The sequence below is a fragment of the Pyrgilauda ruficollis genome, unplaced genomic scaffold (genome assembly GCF_017590135.1).
Source record: "Pyrgilauda ruficollis isolate IOZ18807 unplaced genomic scaffold, ASM1759013v1 scaffold42, whole genome shotgun sequence".
NCBI classification, from domain to species: domain Eukaryota; kingdom Metazoa; phylum Chordata; class Aves; order Passeriformes; family Passeridae; genus Pyrgilauda; species Pyrgilauda ruficollis.
In genome coordinates this window covers 2,378,275-2,398,342 of record NW_024525712.1, presented here as the reverse complement: position 1 = coordinate 2,398,342, position 20,068 = coordinate 2,378,275, and the positions used below count along the sequence as shown (strand labels likewise).

General features: G+C 36.0%; 1 protein-coding gene across 1 annotated transcript in view; it reads right to left on the bottom strand.

The window, feature by feature from the left end:
- Positions 1 to 544: 544 nt before the first annotated feature.
- MBOAT2 (membrane bound O-acyltransferase domain containing 2) overlaps positions 545 to 20,068 on the bottom strand; it is an 87,350-nt gene continuing 67,826 nt past the window's right edge. The window contains exons 6-13 of the mRNA XM_041477923.1: positions 18,752 to 18,806; positions 17,772 to 17,955; positions 11,911 to 12,103; positions 9,482 to 9,585; positions 9,076 to 9,140; positions 4,287 to 4,419; positions 1,634 to 1,785; positions 545 to 1,125 (exon numbers count right to left, since the gene is read on the bottom strand). Of these exons, the coding sequence (XP_041333857.1) occupies positions 903 to 1,125; positions 1,634 to 1,785; positions 4,287 to 4,419; positions 9,076 to 9,140; positions 9,482 to 9,585; positions 11,911 to 12,103; positions 17,772 to 17,955; positions 18,752 to 18,806 (1,109 nt within the window). The 3' untranslated portion in view covers positions 545 to 902. The remainder of the gene's footprint in view (positions 1,126 to 1,633; positions 1,786 to 4,286; positions 4,420 to 9,075; positions 9,141 to 9,481; positions 9,586 to 11,910; positions 12,104 to 17,771; positions 17,956 to 18,751; positions 18,807 to 20,068) is intronic.

Here is a 20,068-nt window from a genome sequence, read left to right as displayed (position 1 = left end):
ACAAGTATTTATGGTATTTAAGGGCAAAACTGCACTTTCATTGAAATCCCAGTGCTTGCACATTGTCTTCCATGCCTTGTGGCTGTCTTTCCCCCTTTGGCTGCAAAGCCCGCTTGGCAGTGTATTATTGGGTTTAGGTACTTTAAAGTAAAAGAAACCTACATTAGAGCTATCAATCCATGGAAAAGGTAACTCTTTAGGTGTTTTTAATCCATTCAGAAGGGCCATTTAAATCCACTCAGAGTAATTATACTCTTTATCAAAGAAACCTAACTATAATTTGGCATCAATGTTTACAGTTCTGTAATGTACTCTAAAGGTTTGAGATAAGAAAACCCTCCAAATACTGAGATGCTTATTGCAATTCCCTTTGAAAGACTCCAAAGTCTTCTAGTGACTTTGCATTTCCTCTCATTATCTTCTTTATAGCACATAGTGTTATATATTTGAAATACTTTCCACATAAAATCAAACTTGAAATACCCACTTAGAAACAATATTTCAGTAAATAGAGGGTTTAAGGCAAGTCATTCAGTTGGAAAAATTAATTTCCATTTGTTAATCCTAGACTGACACAATTTTATTCCACCCCATCAGTGCCTTGGGATACACAACGTACATTCAGCAAAGGGCACACATATGACCCTATGGACATACGTTGCAAGTCCTGAGTGCCCATTGAAATAATGGTAATATCTTCATATAAGGCGTGACCCACAGGGACATGGCATGGGAGGGGTTAATTTGTTTTGTTTCCAGTCTTGCTATTGTATGTGATTTTCCTAGGTAATGCATTCTTTTCTTACTAAATATCTTTGCAAACAAATACAAACCCCTTTAAAAGGTGCTAAAAATGGGTTTCTGAAAACATACAAAATATATTCATCATAGTATTTCCTCAATCACTGTTTTAATGCTTGATATCTGCAGGTTATTTCTTCTTTCTGACTGAAACTATTATTTGTTGTGGAATAATTGTTCTTTTGCAAAAGACTTTCTTCTTCTAGTTTTCTGGACCACACAGGCTGGACACCTTCATGCTTTTTACTTCCTTTTTGAGTTCTTTTCAATGGAAATACCAACAACACCAGGATGCTGGCAATATGAAGACAGAAATAGCAGGAGCTAAAAAACAAACAGAAATAATAAATCAATGAAACTGTAGCCACTCTAACAGATATACTTTTGCACATAAGATATGAAAACATTAGTATTTCATTTAAGAAAAGTAAAATACGGAGAAAATTAGAAATTAAGTCTCCTCTCACATTATTTAGGACTGTAACAAGGTATAAAGTGAACAGAAGTCTGCTTTCAACTTTTTTCACAAGCTATTTCTGGGAAGTTAATATCTAGTCTTGCTATGAAATAGTTCAAGGGCAAATAGTAATTTCAAAGGTATCCTCTGGTTTTGTTTTTGTCTGGGTTTTTTCCCCTACCCCTGAAAAATAAGTCTGTTATGACAAGAAAGTGTGAGCAGCACAAGACACACTGTTCAAGCACTAGAAATACAGTTCACTCAGCTACAAATCAATCTTAGAATCGTATCACTAAAATAGCTTTAGAAATCCTCTGCCACTGAAAATACTTCTATTCCAAGTGAAAGAAAAGGAAACAGGTAGAATGTGCTTACCTGTAAAAGGTGAAAGAGGGTTTTACAGAGAGCAGTACAAATGGCACAACTGTGTAACTTATTGCTGCTTGAGTTGCCATCCATGTTACAATATCATAACATAGTTTAACAGCAGGAGATTCAACAAAATAGTGTCTGATATTGTTTCTTATCTGAAAAAGCAGGTAATACTAAGTTAGCTGAGGAATAAACCCTGAGAGCTCAATTTGTTGCATTGACACAAAAGTCATAGGATGAATTTACGTGCTACAGTTTGGTCAAATATCTTTGAACTATTCAAAATGCCTATCAACTTCAAGAAGAATAGGCTCAAATTCCCTGCAATTCATTCAGCATGGGAATTTAAGCATTTATTAATTGAAACAGAATTTAAGTAAATTAATCCTACACTAAATCCAATGCAAATTTGCACTGCTTGTCTGAATGAGGAAGACATTGTATTCTATCAAGCCATTCTGTAAATATAGAGGGTTGCAGTAAGTGAAGGCCAGAATGTTTCTGACAAAAGCTTCTACATAGTAAGTCATTTTCATACACTTGTTAATAAAATATATTTTAAGGAAAGTAGGGTATATATCAGAATATACAAAATATCAGTTCTAATTACGTATTTCAGGATTCTTAACTTCAAGTTAAGTGGGATCAATTAAGTGGGATTGTTACAAAATTACTCAAATTTCTATGCTGAATCTTCTTTTGTTCTAAAATTCTGCTCAAAAGGTTTAATACCAGAAGTATTTAAAAGACCCAATTCCAAATCCCACATAGGGTTGGGTTCAGTTTTATTTAAGTCTATAATTGTAAAGACATCAGTAAATCTTTGCCTCTCTTTCCTTTGACTGAACTGTTATCCTTGCTCACACTCTTACATGCTGACAAACCAAGATGGGCTCAGTTCAGCCTTTGACCCCAACTTGATATCACAGTTGCCACCTCCCAGTCACCTGCACTGAAGCAGTGCTCTCTGTAAAAAAGCTGCACACCAGAGTACACTGTTCAGCTTCCTTAACCCTCAGTTTCTTTAGAACTCCTCGTTCCAAAGAACATATCCGTAGCTAGATCCTGCTGATTTAATTATTTACATAAAAAACTCTTTTTGACTCTTCTAGTTATTCTTCCTCTTCTAATTGCCCTGTAGATACCACATTCCCACTCAGTCTTTTCTTAGTTAAGCTAAGTCAAACAAGTAATTCTAGCTACATACCCTTCATTCTGCCATCTCCCTCTAGTTATTCCTATGGTCACATGCAAGGACTTGTTCCTGAGTTCTGTGGAACCCAGATGAAGCTTCACAAAATTGCTTCTAATCTTGTATTTTAGGACTTGGAAAACAACTTTTAACACAAATCTATGGCTGCCACTAGTAAACACCCAGTTATGAAATCTGTAATGATTAAAGGCAGTAAAATAAGTTGGATACATGCTTAGGCATAACAGAACAAAGTGTGGATCACTGTTGCCAAACTTTGCAGTTAAAGGCTAGTAGAGTTAAATAACAAATATGCTCTAACATATCTTAGTTAATATTAAGTATCTGTTGGTACAGAAACTGAAAACGTTTTTTTACTAGCCTATTGATAGATACTTAGGAAACATGAATACAATATAGTCTAGCCCAGGATGAAGGGCAGTGAGCACTCCAATTTACTGGACTCATCTCACTAAGTAAACAAGTTTTATCTGTGAACTGTCCCAGAACCTTGGCTTTTGCTCCAGCCCCTGGCTGACAAATGTCAAAAAATGTCAAAAGTTCCCTGTGATAGATCTGGAAGAAGAAGAAAGCTGTATCTATTGTAAAGAAAGGAGTCAGTTCTGTCAAACAAGGACTATACCCATATCTCGTGAAAAAAAGAGAAGCATTTGTTTTATTGATGTAGTAGCAATCTAAATCTGAAGCACAACCTTCCCCTAGCTATTACAGCAACCACAGAGCAGTCTGCTTCATTTCTCACTCTCCTGGTTCTTACAACAAAAAAAGTGCTGTTATGCTGCTCTGATCTGATGTGCAATTTGCTCCTCTTTTCCACTGACTGACTGATAAACCTGTCTCTGTTCTTACACAGCTTTCTCAGGCAGAACAGTGAGAGATTTCTTGGCAGATTTGCTGTCTCCATATGGTTGTGAATAGCAACTGCAAAAGCTTGTTAATGTGGCTGCACTACTGGCTGACCAACTTGAAATAGTAACTGCACTGGAGATTTTTATGTGCTGCTTGAGGGGAAACATTCTTTAGTTATCATCCTTACAATAGTACTGGAGAGAAATTAGGGATGAGGCAGACCCTAGAAATATATAGCATTGACAACCAAATAAGCTACTCATCATCACTGATTTTTTCAAAATTATTTTAGTTAACATCAACCTGTTCAGCATGCTAACAGTACCATGCTAACAGTTAATACAGAGGAAGAGCTTCCACAAAAGATACAAAGGTGCCACAAAAATGTTATAGGCTGTGTATAGTCTTGTTTGCTTCCACCAATCAAGTCCTCCTTTTCATTAATCATTCCCATTGTTCTCATAAGCAAAAAAAGTAAACACCACTATCAGACAGATTGTGTATCAACAGTAAAGGGCATCTTTGGAGCAATGAACATGATCAATTTGCTTTTACAAAACTTATTATTTAAGAAGATACTTGGTTGGTACTTACAGCTCGTGCTGCTAATGTCATTAGTACTCCTGTTAAAAATGTTAAATAATATCCTGGATAAACCCCATGCCAGATGGCAGAAAGAATGAAGGTTTGGATCGTTGGGCTGAAGGTGGCTCGCTCATAGCACACTCTAGCAAGTCAGAAACAAATCAAGATAAGTAACATGAAACAAATCACCCAGTCTTCCCAGCTATCATTTATACTTTTACCAGTTTCATCTCCAACAAAGAAGTTTCAATGCAATTGCAGTTTTCTATTATTTAATGGTGTTGTCACTATATTATGGCTTAAAAAAATACTTAAAGCTATTCACAGCTCCTGATTCCAGCCCTCAGTGCTAAACTTGTGCTCAGTGCCATCACACATTGTCCTTATTCCTAATGAAGTGATACACAAGCATCTAAAGATGAGTTTTGGCATTAATAAGGGATCTTGAGCCATCAAAGAATGTGTTTGAAAAGCTGCACTGGAAGGCACAAACCACTGCCAGATTCTTGGGATGAGTCAGGTATGTTTTCCATGAAATAAGAGCAGCTTATAGGAACAGGGGAAAACAAATAACTACCTTCAATTTTGAATAATAAAGAAACTACAGTTGAAAAAGTGTCTGTGTGACACAATTAGGTGAGCATGACAATGAAATTGTAATAAATTCTCTAGTGCTGAGAGAGTATTAAATAAGGAGAATGCTGAACTCTGTTATTTTAAAATTGAGACTGAATTACTAGGCAACATCCTATAATAAGGAATTCTAGAAGGAAGAAGGGAAAAAGGAATCCAAGAAAGGTGGTTTCTAGAAGACAACATTATGTGACACAATGACAAACCATCATGATGTGGAAGAATGATAGGAAACATGGTAAAGTCCTGATATGGCTTCATCAAGAGTTCTTTAATGCCTTTAATGATCTGAAAACCAAAAAAGCAATAGGAAATATGGAAACAGATACAAACTAACAAAGCAAAAATAAACACCACTAGCATGCATGAGCACAAATCTATGGCTAACATACAAAAATGAGTTTTAACTAAAAAGGCTATAGACATGAATATGTAAAAAGGTTTTATAACCACACAGCAAGTAACAGAGAGAGAGAAGAGAATGCACATCTGTTATTCAAAGATGACAAGCTAATGATACCAAGAGCCACAACATCCACTACCAATCTAACTACTGCAACTTCCACATAAAGAATACTGAAACCTATTGATGTAGTCTGTGTTGAAGAACAGAAGGCAAAAAGACAAGATCTGAATAGGGGAAGATTAAAAGTGTAATTTCCTAATTTAGTTTATTTCAGTCAAATAGATGTGGTAAGTTTTATCTTATGAGATCTTCAGTGGGATATGTGCACAACCCCCTCTTGCTAAAGGGCTTCACTCACAGTGGCAATTAAGATGAGAACATGGGGCTGGCCTAATACTTAAAACTGTCTGAGGTCATTTGCTCAAAACACCTTAAAGAGAAAAGCCACATTGGCCAGGCTGAATAGTAAATCGAGACATTTTGGACAATGAATCTATCAGCCTCAGGAGTAGCAAAGCATTGGGAAAATGTGCACCGAGTCAGAGACATCTTAGAGCAAAATACTTTTCATCAAAACCTCAGCTGACACTGCCAGAAGTCACCCCACCAACACAATGACCTCTGTCTTGGCCAAGACAGAGCATCCCTGGTAGACACAGAGTAGCTGCATCCAGACAGGGGCCTGTCAGTGCAGTGCATCATGCCAGTGTCTCATCCCTGTCAGCTGCAGGCACATGGATTTGTGCCAGGCTTTTCTAGGGGGCATGTGAAATCACCAGATTCACACCAAGCTGGAGCACCCACATCTCCCAAAGGCAGTGCATGCAAGCAGGGTTTTGTATCCCATCCATCCTCAGAAGAGAAGGTGCAGTTCACATGTAATTGTGTACATACATGTGTGCTTTTTAATCTGCTTGAGATTAGTTGCAGAAGAGTGTTTAAAAATGTCTATTACACCAAAGCACTAAATGAAATGAAATGTTATGTGTTCTAATACTGCTATTAATTCTAAATGTTTATGACTGGTGGCTAATTACACCTCATTAATAAAGTGATATATGTCTTCAATCTTTATGTGATTTAAAGTACTGAAATTATCCCTGGAAAGCATTCAGGAGCAAACAAAACTCACTAAATTAACTAACCAAATTTCAGCTGTATCAATGCAAGTGAGGTAAAACAGTACAAAAAAATTCCTCAGATTTCAATTTCAAAGAGTAAAAAGTAAACTTAAATGCTCCCATGGATTTAGCAATAATAAATCATGTTCAAATACTTCATTTGACAATCCTAGAAACAAATGAAGGAAATATGGTCATCACAACAGGTTGAGAAAATCTATTCAAATATAGGTGGTTCAGGTTATCCATAATGCTCTATAAGTGGTAAGATGCATCAACTGTTCAGCAAGGTACTGTCTGCAGTCTGGTTTTATGATGTATTTACTAACTTAGGTGGTAGACTGAGAAGTATTTCTTCCACCTTGTCTTCCCTTCCTTTTTTGAGGTGGAAGGTGGGATGGATGAGATTGGCATTGTTTTCTTAGTAGAGAGCACTAGAATTCAAAATGATCCTGGCAGACTTGAAGGATGTTCTGAAATCAACAAGATGAAGTCCAAAGCATAGAACATCTAACAAGAAAAGTGGAAGACACAAACCAATACCATTCCTGTAACATTACTCAAAAAGTGTAGCTGAGTATGAATATGGATCAACAGTATGAAACACTGAGTATCAGCTAAGCATGAATCAACAGTAGATTGCTGCTGTAAAAAAGACAGGTAACACCCTTTCTGATACATCACAATATTACCCAAAGAAAATAATTATAACTAATCCACTCAAATTAATCTTCTCTGCCCCTAAAAAGCCAGGGAAAAATCTTGAAGGTCTTAGCAGAAGTACTACATCTACTCTAAGAAGACAGGAGGTTTGTCAGAATTGAGCAACAAGAACCACAGAGGTTTTGCAAACATGACCAAAGACAAATGGGATGAGATGGTTTCTTTGGAAAAGAGAAAGAACAGGCTGAGGGGAACATAACAGCTTTCCCAGGCAGGAAACATTTTAATGCTATATATTGTTGATATATGCTACTATATAAATATCTATTTTAGCTTACATGCTTGTAACAATAATGCCTTTAAATTGCTGTATACCATGATCTACATTAAATATTTACTAAACCTCTTTGTCATCTGTAGCTCCATTAACTGTGTTTTTTACAAGTTTGTTTTTTACCACAATCAGGCTTTAACGGCTGGTTCTGATGGTTCTGTTTCTACGATTTTCAGAAAAGAACAGAAAAAATGCTAATGTCTGGTTTTCATGTGAGATAAATGGCTGAAGTTTTAGGTACTTCTATAAAGGGTAAAAAAAGTGAGTTATTAAAAGTGGATGTTTAAAGTAATCCATGAGTTTGTCCTCTATGCAAATTGTTGGAGCATTGCAACTAACCAAATGATTAGTAACAAAGTATACATTCAACAAGTATACATTCTCTACCGATGTTTATGGACCTATTTTACTTGCAACAAAACTTTCACAGAACATCCACCTTTCCACACCCTTTCACTTTGACAGAATAAATTTACACCATCCCCAAGTATTCTATTATTATTGTTTTAAAAATACTTATTAAAAGAGATGCTTTAATTTTCTTCACATCTTCTTTTATCATCACCCTGAGCAATTGACTTGCATTTTTTTCTTTTGATTTTTAACAGAAATATTATGCTTCTTCACTAATAATTTTTGTTTAAAATCATTCTGTTTAGGAGATTTGAAAGTCCTATTATGTTTTAATACTGTTAAACTTCTGTTCTCTAACTAAATCAAAACAGCTAAATTACATATTCCGTTTCTGAAATGTTACATTTCAATACCTGCAGACATTCAATTTTTTGTTGACTGTCCTAGCAATAGATTCCACTGACTATTGAGCCAACCAGAATAATCACATAAAATTCAATTTCTTTTTTAAACTGGGTGAGCAAAATATTTAGGGATGAAATTATGGAAGAAAGAGAAAATACTATGAAGAAATTTTATGGAAGAGACATCCAGTTGTCAGCTATCCTAGAATAAGAGGTAAATTCCAAGATAGGGGTTTCAGTTAAATTTGCACCTGTGGATAGGAGAAAACTCAACTGTCTGACTGGAAGAAGGGAAACAACACCCATGAGCTACTCAAGAACACTGCTACTTTCTCCTTACCACAAAGAAGCAGAATGATGTAATTCACAGGGCACTGTACCTGGCCCCAGACAAGGAAAAAGAGTGCAGCTGGGAGAAAGTCATTTGGAATTTTTGCTGACAGCACATTGTAGGGTTTGATGTCTGTCATACATTCATAATGGAAGGAGCACAGAAAGTTCTCTCACAGAACATACGGAAATTCCTGTATCACTCTGTGGCTAAAAATCATGCAGAGCCTTCAGAGGCTGAGATGGACACTTTGCCTGCTGCTCTCAGCAACATGCACTGGCTGAATGCTAAGGGAGGGATAAAAGACACCTCCACAGATTAACAGTTTTAGGTTCTCTATGGCACATGAAGAAAAACAGATTCTATCATAACCTGATAGTTTACACTTAGAGAGAAGTCCTAAACTCAGAGGCTTTACTTCAAGTATTACAAGAAGAATCTCCTCCACAAGTGAAATTTTGTGGGAGTTAGCTTCAAATGTTATACCATCTTCAAAGAAATATTTATCTCAGAAACTTCAGTGGAAAAAAAATTCCTTTAAGAAATAAATACCTTTTGAGCCAAAGAGCTGTTTGGATATTCCAGTTATCAAGAAACATCTTGAAACTTGTGGAAAACTGTAAAGTAAAACAAACTAATTATTTCCATAATTGCCGTGTATCACAATGTGTTTCATAATTCTTGTGTATAAATTATAAATCCTCCCACCCATATTTGATGAGTTGAAGAAGTTATTTACTCAACTACTTCTAAGCACAGAATATTCTGGAAGTCAATTGACAAGTAGAACATGTTCAAAACAGACTATTTCCACCCTTTTATAAAGGTGTGAACACATAATTTTTGACTTAGAACATATTCACTATCTAAAGGAACAAATATGTAGGAAAAGTTACTGAAATTAAGAGTAACTACCTACATGGGCATGTGGGTTTTTTTTAAAGAACCAGAAACAAACCTCTATTTGCTGGATTCTCAGGTTTGATATTAGATCCCAACGTGTACCTCCATTTTTATCGTAGCCTCTAAAGCCAAACCCCGCTGCATTATTAATTGCATCTGCTGCAATAAGACAGGAAGAAACAAATTAATTATAAACTGTCTGTATTACAAATTGTGCATCACACAACGTGTAGTTTGTTAAAAACATTTATCGTGTTTTAAAGAATACATTTATTTTTTCTCTTAAATATTGAGGATCACTTGAACAAACAGAAGCAAATCCAAGCAACACTAGACTCCAATTCAAAAACTTGCACAAAAGCATAAGAATGAGAGGTAGCACTAGCTACTTCACAGTACAGATGTTCCCTGTCTCCCATACCACCTACTTAGACTTGCTTGAGCAATCAGACAGAAAAACAAACTCAATGAGATGCATCAAGACTACAAAACAGTAGCTGGTTGTAATGATTTGAAACAGCAGCTCAATGTTCACATGCATGTCTTTGGTCTTCATTATGCAGCAACAGTGATGCTTAAAGCATAAAGATTAAATTGTGTGATTCCCTCCATGCAGGTGCACATTCACAGCACCCCACGGAGAGCAGCACAAACCTAACAGACAAAACCAGTAATTTTCTAAGGAATGCAGAGCTCGTCAAACTTCCACTAATGGCACAAGGCCACTGTTACAACACCTTTGAATGTGAAGTGTTTACAGTGCATGTCAAAGGTCAGACGTTCCAAGCAAACAATATTTTTCCCAAGGAGAAAAAGCTGCTACTGTCATCTGGACTATGCATGAAAATACAAGGGATCTCTACTGCCTGTCAGCGTCACTCATCAGCTTTGTCTGAGCTTTGTTAGTTCAGACACTAACATTTCCTCAACTGTATTTTCCAAATTAGGATGGCCACACACAAGGAAATGACATGTCTTTGAATTTATAATATTTTTACTTCCTTTTGAAATTTCTTTTAAAAACATCTTTGAAAGTAACAAAATTTGCTGCCTTACATCTGATGTTGCTATGCCAACTTCAAATACTGGGCAATAGTTTCACGCTCAATTAGAAACAGCTGGAAACACAAACTCCATCATCTTTTGCAAGCTAGAATGCAAAGACTGTAACTAGATTAAGTGCTCATTTTATTAACCAGCATTTTAGTATTCATTTTAAGCAATTAATTTCATTAACATTTTTTTTAAGTGTAAAGAATAGAAATGTACAACTCAAAGGTGTGACATCCAGTAAAACTGTTAAAGCCCGTCACATTCTACTCCTACCATTACAAGTTTAGATGTGACAAGTGGAAGAAAGAAGGCTAACAAACTAGAAGTACAGAGTTGGCATCGTTTATTTTCTTTGGTATTTACCAGAGGAATGCTAGCTCTACACTGCTAGCAAGCGCACAAAGAGGAATCCACCTGAAGTATTAAAGGCAAAAAAAAGCTCAACTGAAATTATTCGCTTTTCAGATGACAACTACTATTTATAGATGATGATATGGGTGTATAAGAGCACAATATTCAAAAGTATTTATTTCCACAGCAAGCCCCAGAACTACTCTATCCAGACAAGCTGAAAGCATTTAATTCATTGACCAGGAATGAAACCAGCAGCTGTAAATGAGTCATGCTGCTCTGCTACCCTAAAGCTTTCTTTATTGCATTGTTCCCACAGATTTTCTCTCAAAAGAACTATCAGACTAATATGTAAAACTGGAGAGGAGGAGGAAGCTGATGAAATCTGTTGTGTGAGCCACTTTCAAGATGTCAGCTTACTGAAATAAAACATCTTCCTGTTGTACACGTTGTTTTTTTACAAGCAACATGAACGGAAATGCAACATATTCTTTAAACTGTTCAAGTGTCTTAAATAAGTTACTAAGCATGTTATCCCACCAGTCATTCAAACTTTTAGTAAACAAAGGCTAAAACTGAAGTGTCACCCATCAAATTCTGAAAATGCCACCTACTATTACAACAGTATCATGTACCTGAATTCCAAAGTATTCATTTTCCTTTGTGATTGAATAACATCAAGAAAATTACTGATAACTAACCACAGAAAGAGGTTAAAATTATCTTTGAAGATATGCCAAAAAATAAAGGTATCAAAATAAGTTTTTAAAAAACACAAACAAAAAGAAGGATTATACATCAGACTAGATTTACTACTATTTTTTCTTTTTTTAAAGTTACTTGTCATTGAAACACTATCACTCGCCAAAAAGAGAGTGATCGTTTCTGAAAATGAGAGACACTATTCAATGTACTTAACACCTTGAAAGACTTAAATGCAATCAGGTTTTCCTAAGGCCTCAAGAGGGCACTGGCACTTTTTAATACACACTTAAGTGTGCACATCTCAGATGACTCAGTACTCTTTGATACTCATCAATACTCTTTTGGTTATTATTATATTTTTAAGCATGTACTTACCTAAAGTCCATGCAAAATAATACTTGGGTCTGGCAGCCATAAGAGACACATACAGGTAGAAAAACCTTACAGGCCATGATGCTGTAGCTCTGAAGTTATCATCAATGTTGTATTCCACAGGCAAAGTTTTTGTAATAGTCATGTGGAAGAGTAAGGACAGCCCACAGATCAAGAGTTTCTGTGCCACAGCTATCTGAAAATTTAAGGGAGATTCTGTAAGCTTCTTTTTTTTGTTTATCTTTTGGAAATAAAGGAAAGTTATAACATATACATATGTTAATTTTTCAGTAATATATATACTAGCAACTTTAAAATAGTTTATTAAAAAATCTGTTTTATAGCGACTTAAGGAATATTGTTATATTGATTAAGTTGTGAGCATCACTTCCCATGGTCAACACAATAAATCCAGTCTGACTACAGTGAGTCTCTAAAAGTCCTTTTAATAACCATAGCACCTGTTGCAAGTCAGGGTTTTTTTTCTTATTTTCTTGTCAAATTACTGAAGCAATTAAATTGTTAAGACATCATAACACAAAACATATAATCTAGGACAAAGTAAGATTATTACTGCAGAGATTCCAGAACAATGGCAAAACTTCAGTTGCTTTTCAGGACCCTTTGGCATAATGCAGGTGTTCAATTTCTGCCCAACTCAATACATCACTCATCTCTGTTACGTTATCAAAGCATCTAAATTTTAAACCAACTAAAATACTGAAATGATTTATGAATTTCAGCCCAAAGTTCAGCCAATCAGTTCTAGATAGACCTGTTTTCCCAATCAGAGTGATCAAGCTCCAATGGTACAAATAATATGCTCACAGATATGTCCAAGTGTGTTGTTCAGACAGGACCTACTCAAATTCTCTCAAAACTCAGCTTTGCTATAACCACCACAGGAAAGAGTATGTATCTTCAGTAGAACTTTTCTAAGGTTCTGTTATAAAATATACAGAGCAATATATGCCTGACACTGGCTGCTCCAAGTCACTAGTCTGATCCACATCTGAAGGGCAGACACCATGTTTTGTGAAAGACCCCAGTAACACACTAAAGCAAGCACCAACAAGAGAAGCTTGAGAGCTAATTCATTGAAATGTAATTTTCAAGCTTTTATTTTATGTAATCTCAATATTTAAACATTACTGTTTTATTTTACATTACAATTATACAGATACTAAACTTGACAAGAAAACAATCAATCTACTTTTTTTTGAAGCATCTGAACAAAAATATAACCAGAATCTGTCTGTGCTGCTTCCAGTACACCCACCCAAACTTTTAAAGATAACATCCTGCTTCACTGAGAGTTCAGCTCAACATCTAGTTCCAAAATAAAGGGCAATTTTTTTCCATGATACAGAATGGGGCAGTAAATGTCCAGCTGAAAGCACACACTTTGGCAAGACACACAGTATCAAAGATTCACCCACTTGCACAGATGTAAGAAGTGGTACAAATTGATTAAAGAATTAGACTTGGAAAAGCTGTAAAACAGTGAGGGTATTTTTGGATATTGCATATATTTCACTTGGCTCATCTCAGAGAGGATCAGGAATCCCAGCGATTTAAAATGAAACATCAGCCAGATAATTCAGAAGGCAACTACCTATTAATGGTTAAAGCTAGTGCTTAATTATTTGTTTCTACTTGCTTTCTAATTAACTTCATTTTAATACTTTATTCTATTACAAGAGTTTAATGTGAAGAGCATTAATTTTCTAAGTGTTCCTTTGTTATTCCAGAACTATTAATAATCTCTCTCTTTGCTACAGCAGCAGGAAAGTTCAGTTGGCTTAACACCTTCAGGATCTTCAATAGAAATGTATGTTCATAAAATCAGTTACTACTACAAGTAATGAATCTTTAATTCTGGTATGCAGTATCTGACAAATGCAAAAATCTGGTATCTGTAAATATCAGAAGGCATCACCCCAAGTTCTGAAGACATTTGCAAGGATTTAATTTTAAGGCCTAAGTTATAATTGCAAGTCGTGTTCAATTCTGCAAGAGGAACAATACTTATAAGCTGGTAGCAGTAACATGTAAATTAAAACCTAAGTATGAATACATAAAATAGGTTCTTTCCATCTGAAGATGACCACAAAGTCTCAAAAAATGTTTTGGCCACTTATAATGTTATCTCTGTTCAAAGACCTGCTTTGTGCCACTGCTTCTATTTGCCAATTTTTCTGTTAGCAAACTGTTAGATGGCACTCACCTGCCTATTCAACACCAAATATACTTTGTATTTCTCTGAAGGTTCTTAACTAAATTGTGGAGTTGAAAACACCTCTTTTACAAAAGAGCATCAGGGTTTAAAGAAAATTTATTTTAAGAAAAAAAAATGAACTCATACAGTACTCTGCCATAAACACGACTTTTTTTTTTTTTAACTGCACTACTTCACTCAATAATTATAAATCCCAGCTTGCTAATAGCACTTACAGGGATCAGAATCAGGGATAACAGTGTCCTTGGAAAACTGTGGTGGAAATAAATCTCCCACCTCTACAAAGCTGGGGAGCTGCTGTTTCCAGACTGGTTTAAGCAGAGTTTCTGAAGGCCAAGCCAAACACAGGCTGCAATGCAAAGGAGTCCTGCCCTCGCTCCACTCCTTCCCTGCAGGTTTGGCTCGTGCTCCTTAGGCTGAGTCAGATTAGAGAAACAAATCAGATCAAAACCTAATTTTTTGGCATTTTGAGGGGAGGCATTTGTTGTTTGGAAATTTTTTTGGTGGGAAGGTGTGGTGGTATGTTTGGTAGGCTTTGGTGGTTTTTTGTTTTGTTTTTTCATGACAAGTTATTTTCAGACTAATCAAATTATCTGACTCAAACTACTGAAACCAACAAAATCATTGTTCAATTTTTCAATTACCTATTGAAATGCATTTGGTAAAACATTAATTCACTTCCTATTACTTAATTAACCTTCCTTTGCCAAGGCATAAATGGGAAATCACTGAAATGCAGTCACGTAGGAGGGTCGGTCGATTTTTACAAGGATGAAGAAATTTGAAGTTTCATTTCATTTACTCTTTTAAGTTTTCAACATAGCAAAATAACTGTTCTGCTAAGGAATTAAAAGACAATAAGATGCAAGATAACTTTGACTTCAGAAGAAGCACAAAATACAAATTATTTTACAACAAAAAGGTAAAAAGACCTGTCTCATCCAGTTTTGATAAACAACTGGGCATATCTGTATAAAAATATGAAATATGATCAACACTGGGAAGGGAAGGAGGTACTTAAACTAGAAGACAGTGCCAGGACAAAACTAGATGTGAAAAAATTAGATGGGAATATAATTAGGTTGAAAGCTAGATACCTAATTGGAGAAAGGGGCTCAGGAGCAGCATTCTAATTGAAGAAATAAATGTAAAACACTCACAGAGCTCAGAAATTTTAGCAATAAGTTACTGCATGAACATGTATAACATATAAAAATAGATTTAAAAAAGTAGAGACGAATCTTCAAAAATTTTATTTGAATGAGCTTGTTCTTGATTTGATAAATAATCAGTACATAATACATAATTTTGAACCGTATTAAAGCACATTATTCTGGAGAGGTTGGTACCTCAGACAAAAACTACAGATATTTAAGCAAGAACATTATAACCTGTAGGAAGATTCTGCATAATAAGCAAGAAAGCAGAATCTGCTGACAGGAATCTTGTATTTTAAGGGTAGCCATAATAAAAAGAAACTTACAAAGACAGATATTAATTTCTGAGAGTTGACACCACTTTGAGCACCAACAACTGATAGCTTGCAAAAAGGCACAATAGGAGGGATATAAGAAGTAAGTTTTAATACGGTGACTTGATTCATTTAACATGCAATGAACACAGCAAAAGTACTAATCCAAGTTAACATCATGCAGTGAACACACAGTATAGAGGAGGAGGCTGGCATGAACTACTTCAGTTATGTAATTGTATTTAACAAGAAATGAAACTTACTGTAACTCAGCTCAAGAGTTCTTTTTTATTTATGACATTAACATTTGCTGATCCCCACTACATTTCAAATTTTTGAGTTACCTAAAAATTTATTTTTCTTGAAATAATAACAAATTTAAAGTACTAATATAAAGTCAATGGTATTTAAACACTCTTCTAGAACAAGACAAAGAGTATTTTAATTGATACAGCAAATGCAGTAAAATTGTGTCATTCATCTTTCTCCAAAAGCACACAATACTCACTGGTGTTATAAAATGCAGCCAGATTTCTCTAACACCAGTTGGGAGATGAAGTATCAGGAGCATAAACAGCTTCTCTTTGTTTTTATGTCAAAAGCTAATGCAGCATAAATTGCAAAAGTTTCAAGCATCTTAAGAGCAAATAATTTTAAGGAAAACTACTTACCTGAAAGAAGAAGCCATCATAGGTATATATTTATTTCTATTGACCTTGTCCATATTACTAGCAAGATTATGTGGTAAAAAGCCAGGAAGTCCTATCAGGCAATCAGTGGGTGTGTGTCCAGAAGTACTGATACAAGCAGGTCTGGTTTACCTCCATTCATTTGCAATAATTTTACTACATAACACTTTTCTGCAGAAATAGGATTTTAGTACACAAGACTTTACTGGGCCAAAACAATGTTTAGAAACAGAAGTGCCTGTGACTTTGTCAATACAACACATCAAAGCACAGCATGGGCCATGTGATGCTGATCTACACAAGGAATTCTCTGTGTCTTTCACCCTTCCTATGTTTCACAGCTCACTTGTGTGAGCTCATATGCTCTGTCAATTTGTGGAGCTCCTTCAAGTGTTATCATCCTCTAGCCATGAGTTTAGATTCCAGCTGTGCAAGTTACCACAATCACACAAGATGGGTAGAACGGAACATGCAAAGAGTCCTCACCCACTTTCCAAGGATGGAAGTGGTTGGAGATGCCCCAAGTGATTAGGATGCACTCCCTGCTGGCCCAGCTGTGGGGCCATAACCTCTGATGGTAGGACAAGACAAGCAGCTACATGTGGGAACGCCTCCATCTGCTCCAGCAACAGCTGTTCTCACAAGATAAGCAGAACAAGGGCAACTGGAGCTGGAATTAGCAAAAGCCATCCATGTGAAATGTTCCAACTGACCCCATGATAATTCTGCCTCTTATGTGAAGTAAGAATTATCTTAGGCACATGTAAATTTAAATGCCTGATACATTACTATTTAAGACAATATGAAAAGAGTGAAAAAATAATATTCAATACTCTGGGCATTAACCTAATTGGACTAAATTTTAAAAGTAACAAGTTTGTGAGCTTTTGATTTAAATTCAGGTCATACAATCTCTCCTGTAAGGCATGATCAACTGGATTATCTTCTCTATGCATTTGGTCTCTTCTCCAATAATAAACCAAAGGAAAAAAAAAGACTTATGTGTCTTGAAGTATTGTTCATAGTGTTATGGCTAGTACATCTTTCACTACACCTTCAGATCAAAATCCTCCTTTAATACCTCACTACATGACTGCAAGCATGAAAAATGAAACTATTTCTATGACTTTTTCAATTTGTTACATATGACTGGTTTTTTATGCACAGTATATGCTTTGAAGTGAACATGCATGAACAGTTTTAATTTAAAGATGGCTTTTTACCACATAAGCTTGTTAGGAAGCTCCAAATTAATCTGCTTTTATCCACAAGATTGAGACTGGAATCCATGTAGAAAACCTGCCTTTAAAAAATAAGCATATAACTTTTTGAACAGGGAACTATTCCGTTGATGAATGAACTCCAGATTCAGCTCAGCAGTTACGCCTGTAAATGAAGAGTGCAAACCAAGCTTTCCATGCAATGATTCCATAAGCATCAGCACTGCAAGAGTCATACATCTTACATTTGGGGAAGGATCCGTTTGTTCATACTTTGTATCTTCCTTCCCATTTGCTTCAGACTGTTGCAGTTGGTATGATCTGCCTTCAATGAAAGTAATATAGTCTTTGTAAGAGCATAACGGGCCTGCCAGGATACCCATGAAATTACAGTTGTAACTTAAATACTCCAGTAGACTTGGCATGCGTCTGTAATTCAAAGACAAGCAACTCGTGAGATGGATTGTGTAGTTCTTCAGGATTTCCACAGTAGGAAAAGTCATACTCCATGCCATTGCTCCCTCTAACTGCAGTAAAAACCACATGGACAAGAGCAGTTTGTCTGTCTTTTGGAATCACAGTTTGAAACATTCTACACACAGCATTTCTTTCCAGTCCATACTGGGCATTTTGAGACAGACCTCCTGAACTCTACTGAGTCTCTCCTTGCCCAGCAGAGGTGTTTGACTGAAGCTGAGCCCGAGGAAGGAAAGGGAAGGCTGTTTTCCTAAGTGTTCAACTGTATAAAGTTCTCTATTTTTCCCTCAACAATTGAATCAATAAACAAAGGTCTGGGTTAACTGGCAATAATTTCAATTAAAGCAAATGTCTCAACATTCTCTTTCCCAAAGCAACATACTATTTTCAAGTGTCCTGAATAAAAAAACTGAGAAAAGGCAAGTTAAATAGTGAAAAACCGAATTTAACAATGTTTCTTCACCAGCTACTTCATATGTGTACTGTTTACTAGCCTCCTATCTGATAAGGCATTCATTTGCATACACTGCATAGAACTTAGAATATTTTTTTCCTGAATAACTACAAAATCTACTCCTTAGTGATATTTTTCAGAAGAACAGGTGTACAAATTAAACTAAAAATATATAAAAACATGGATCTGTTACATGAGCTTGTAAACTCTGTCTTGAACCTGAGCCATAGAAACTGCACAGAGCATTAAGAAAATACACAAAACATCCCCAAAGCAGAATGTCTGAAAGCCTACCTTACAGCCAAACACCTCTGTGATGGAGTCAAGTCTTCATTTTTCCGAAACATTCCTAGGGAAGAGGACAAGAAAAAGAAAAAAATAAAGAAAAGCTAAATCCCCCCACATTTTAGTCAGCAGAACAAGCCTCATGCTGCAATGTAATTTCTCAATGCCTCAAGCAATTTCAGAGCTATTATGTCACATAACATTTTTGCTGGAGTGAGATCAAACAATTCTTACTGAGAAAATTACAAACTCTCATATGTTCAGTTATATCCAGCAGTGTCTAAATGTGAAATCACGTGGATTTCAGGAAAGCATTAAGACAACTCAAAGTGTTAACAAAAAACAATTCTCCTACATTAATTCAAATAGACTTCAAAGTCTACAGGTTTTAAAACCCTTTATTTCCAATTCTGGAAACAGGACAAGCCCCAAAACATAGCCATTGTCATAGCCATAGTCACTGCAGTTTCAATGCATAAAACGAACCCAGTCCAAGAGATATTTCAGCAATTGGAAACTTACAGCAGACCTCAAGAACAGATTTGCGCTGCAAGTAAAGGCTGTGACCAAGCTCCAGTGAAGCAGGTAAGGCAGTAAAGGGTGCCACAGCCTTTTTCCTGAGCACTAACAACAAGTTCTAACCCCTGCTAGCAGAAGGGGGCAGTCCAAGTCTAAGTTCAGCATCCAGAGTGAGTTTACCTTCTTGCCATACTGGCTATTTCTGAAATGCTGGCAACCTATCCTAAAAAATAGTCTTCAAAATCTGTACTCTTGTGAAAGAGAAAAGTAAAAAATAAGACTTTCAACATTTCATTTACTATGAAACACACCAATTCAGGGGAACAAAAAAAGTAAGAGCTCTCTCCTTCAGACAGCCCTGACTAATACCAGCCATCCCTGCCTGCCAGAATGACCACTTCAGCTCCTCCTGCAGCCTTCTCTAGTGGCTCAGACATTCCCACATGCAGCCATTTCCTGCTGTTCATATGTGCATTTTTTCTTTGCCAATGCAAGTACTAAAAACTTTATCCTCATAGCTTCCTAAAGCAAATCAAATTTATGGGATCACACTTCAATTATCTTCCTCCACAGCAGTGCTTAAAACCCAGCAGCCAATTTCTAATCAAGTTTGACAAAAGAGCAGGGCAATATAAATATGAAATCCTAATGTGCTTTATAAAAATAGGTGTTTCTATAGAAGACAGTCCTCCTGTCATAGAAAGGTTGCCTTCAATCCCACTCAATGCTTGATGCTAGTAAAATCCACAGAGGGGAGCCCTTATACTTGATCCAAGGTAAGTTTCAACTGGAGCCAGGTTTTTTTTA